This window comes from Penaeus monodon, chromosome 27, assembly GCF_015228065.2.
Source record: "Penaeus monodon isolate SGIC_2016 chromosome 27, NSTDA_Pmon_1, whole genome shotgun sequence".
Lineage (NCBI taxonomy): Eukaryota > Metazoa > Arthropoda > Malacostraca > Decapoda > Penaeidae > Penaeus > Penaeus monodon.
The window spans coordinates 24,760,012-24,760,580 of record NC_051412.1 but is presented as its reverse complement, the minus strand read 5'-3'; the positions used below and the strand labels follow the sequence as shown (position 1 = coordinate 24,760,580).

The 569-nt window shown below is 60.6% G+C and overlaps 1 protein-coding gene across 1 annotated transcript in view; it reads right to left on the bottom strand.

The window, feature by feature from the left end:
- Positions 1 to 569, bottom strand: part of LOC119590713 (annulin-like) — a gene marked incomplete at its 5' end in the record, with an annotated part of 38,054 nt that overhangs the window by 12,063 nt on the left and 25,422 nt on the right. The window contains 1 exon segment of the mRNA XM_037939400.1: positions 4 to 421. Within this exon segment, the coding sequence (XP_037795328.1) occupies positions 4 to 421 (418 nt within the window).

Here is a 569-nt window from a genome sequence, read left to right as displayed (position 1 = left end):
TACCGTCGCTCTCCTCCTGGGGCGTCGCGTCGATGCACTGCCACCCCTTGTACTCGGCGCCCAGGTCAGGTCTGGTCATCCACACCTCATTCCAGACGTGGAAGTTCCAGATCGAGTCGGCGTTGAGGCGCTCGATGGCCTCGCCCTCATCATCGAAGAACAGGTCGATCGTGAGGGAGTTGTGGGTGTCGTGGGCCGAGGCGAAGTTGGTGATGGAGCGGCAGGGGAGGCCGATGGCGCGGCAGGCGGAGGTCACCACGCCGGAGAACACCCAGCACTGGCCGAACTTGACGGGTTTCTTGGTCTTGTAGAACTCCTGCAGGATGAGCTGGGAGCCGCCCCACTTGGTAGGAGGAGTCCCGCCGCTGTAGTCGCTGCTCCAGTTCCCCACCAGCACGCCCGAGTCGTCCGGGGAGTTGATCTGAGGGTGGGACGGGGCCTCGGGTTACCGCGGGGAGGGGGCGGGGGGTTTGCATTTGTGCTTAAAGAGGAAACCTGCTCTGTTAAGGGTCAGTCTTCGCTGTCTGCGTTATTATGATGCATTTGTTTTAAATTCTTATTCGTGTCTT